Source organism: Poecilia formosa, unplaced genomic scaffold (genome assembly GCF_000485575.1).
Source record: "Poecilia formosa unplaced genomic scaffold, Poecilia_formosa-5.1.2 Scaffold93, whole genome shotgun sequence".
NCBI lineage: Eukaryota > Metazoa > Chordata > Actinopteri > Cyprinodontiformes > Poeciliidae > Poecilia > Poecilia formosa.
Genome location: NW_006800032.1, coordinates 1 through 2,156, shown reverse-complemented (window position 1 = coordinate 2,156; position 2,156 = coordinate 1). Strand labels below are relative to the sequence as shown.

Sequence of the window (2,156 nt, the reverse complement as noted above, 5' to 3'; positions counted from 1 at the left end):
CACACACACACACACACACACACACACACACACACGGGGAGACATTTCCCACCGTGCAGTCCTGTCTTTTTAATTTTAAAATGCCAAATTAACAACAGTAGCTCTTTTTCCAATCACCATCAATCACCCAACCCACACATGGCTCCACCATCCTTTCAAATCTAATATACTTGAGACATAAGCTGATCTCTATGCTGGATGGACTTTACATCTGTCTTTGAACCGGCGCAGAGGTGGTGGAGTTAAAGCTTTTTTAATTCGCCTCCACAGTGGAATCTCTTTCGTGGGGCTCTCTCCTGGTTCAGACATTGTTCTCCTCTGCTGACTCTTCAGCTGTTTGAGGTTCTGGTTCCTGAGGTGTTGCTTGGTTTACATCTTGTTCTCAGTTCTTCTGTTAGGCCTCTCTCCTCTTCTGTGGAAACTACAGGAACCGTTAGGTCTTTTGAAACGGTGCAAAGGTCTGTCTCTATTTGCTCAGAAACTATCAGGGGCATCTCTGGTATGACCTCTGAATCAGATTTTGGTGTCTTGGTGTTTGGGACTTAGTTTTTATCTGTCTCTATTGGCTTTACGATGGTTTCTAGTTCAGCTTTCTCTGCTGCCTTTCTCCTGATCTTATGTTTAGATTTCTTTGATGGTTTTCTCTCATCTTGCTGGTCCCCATTCTGCTGTATATCAGGGACCATTTTGTCTTCAGTCGCCTGCTGTGGTTCACCAATCACTGATTTATTTTTATGGATCTCAACTATGATGGTGGCTGTCTCATCCCCGACCGTTTCTGGTACAGAAACTTCTTCTTCTTCAGCGTTTTCTACAGGATGTTTTTCACTATTCGGGGTCTCCAGTTCAGACAGATTTCACTGCTACTTTTCTCTTGTTCTTATGCTTATCTTTCTTTGATGACATTTCCTTCACTTTTTGATCCCCATTTTGTTCCATTTCGGAGATTGTTACCTCTTCAGAGATTAGCTGGTGGGTAGAGATCACTGTTTCAATCAAATGAATGTCCCTCATCATGGAGGCTATCTGATCCCCAACTGTTTCTGGGGTAGAAACCTGTTGCTGCTCACGGTTTCCTCCAGAAACTTTGTCATTTTTGAGGTTTTCCAATTCAGACACAACTTTCTCTGCTGCCTTTCTCTTGATCTTACATTTAGATTTCTTTGATAGTTTGTTCTCATCTTGCTGGTCCCCATTTTGTTGTGGTTTGGAGACCGTTTCTCCTTCGATTGCCCGCTGAAGTTTACCGATGACCGTTTCATTTGTGGGAACCTCATTTTTGATGGACACTGTCTGATCTTCAACTTTTTCTGGTACAGAAACTTCTTGTTTTTCACTTTTTTCTCCATAAACTTTATCATTGTTGAAGTTTTCCAATTCAGACACAACTTTTTCTGCTGCCTTTCTCTTGTTTTTACGTTTAGATTTCTTTGATGGTCTTTTCTCATTGTGGTGGTCCTCATTTAGTTGTGTTGTGGAGACTGTTTCTTCTTCACTGATCTGCTGTGCTTGAGCAATCTCTGTTTCTTTTGTATGACTCTCGTTTTTGATGATGGCTGCCTGATCCCCAACAATTTCTGGTACTGAAACTTCTGGTTCACTGTTTTTTCCAGGAACATTTTCTTTATTGAGGGTCTCCAGATCAGACACAACTTTCTCTGCTGCCTTTCTCTTGTTCTTACATTTAGATTTCTTTGATGGCTTTTTCTGATCTAGATGGTTCCCACTTTGTTGTGGCGTGGAGACCGTTTCTTCTCCGATCGCCTGCTGTTGCTTACCGATGACTGTTTCATTTGCGTCAAGCATCATAAGATGTGAATATTATTCCTAGACAATGAACATAAAATGGAAAACTACCTTTGGTTTGGGTAGTCGTGGTTACAGTTGTTGTTGTTGTAGTTGTTGTAGGCTTCGTAGTTGAAATTCTCTCTGTGACTGAAGGAAAGAAAGGAAAAAAACTTATTCAGGATCAGTATATTCATTCTTTTATTTTCTCTGTTTTACGTTTTTGTTTTTGTTTTTTGCTTACTAATGATCCTAATCCAGTGAAACTACTCTGAAGTTTTAACGGTTGGAAGATAGCAGCTGGCTTAACTCGCTTACAAACTTATTCTATATTTCATATTTAGTTTAAATAATGGTTAATAATCATTACT

At 40.2% G+C, this 2,156-nt stretch overlaps 1 protein-coding gene across 1 annotated transcript in view; it reads right to left on the bottom strand.

The window, feature by feature from the left end:
- Positions 1-1,935, bottom strand: part of LOC103142129 (scavenger receptor cysteine-rich domain-containing group B protein) — a gene marked incomplete at its 5' end in the record, with an annotated part of 6,136 nt that extends 4,201 nt beyond the window's left edge. Inside the window, one exon of the mRNA XM_016674285.1 lies at positions 1,883-1,935. Within this exon, the coding sequence (XP_016529771.1) occupies positions 1,883-1,935 (53 nt within the window). The remainder of the gene's footprint in view (positions 1-1,882) is intronic.
- Between the last annotated feature and the right edge of the window lie 221 nt (positions 1,936-2,156).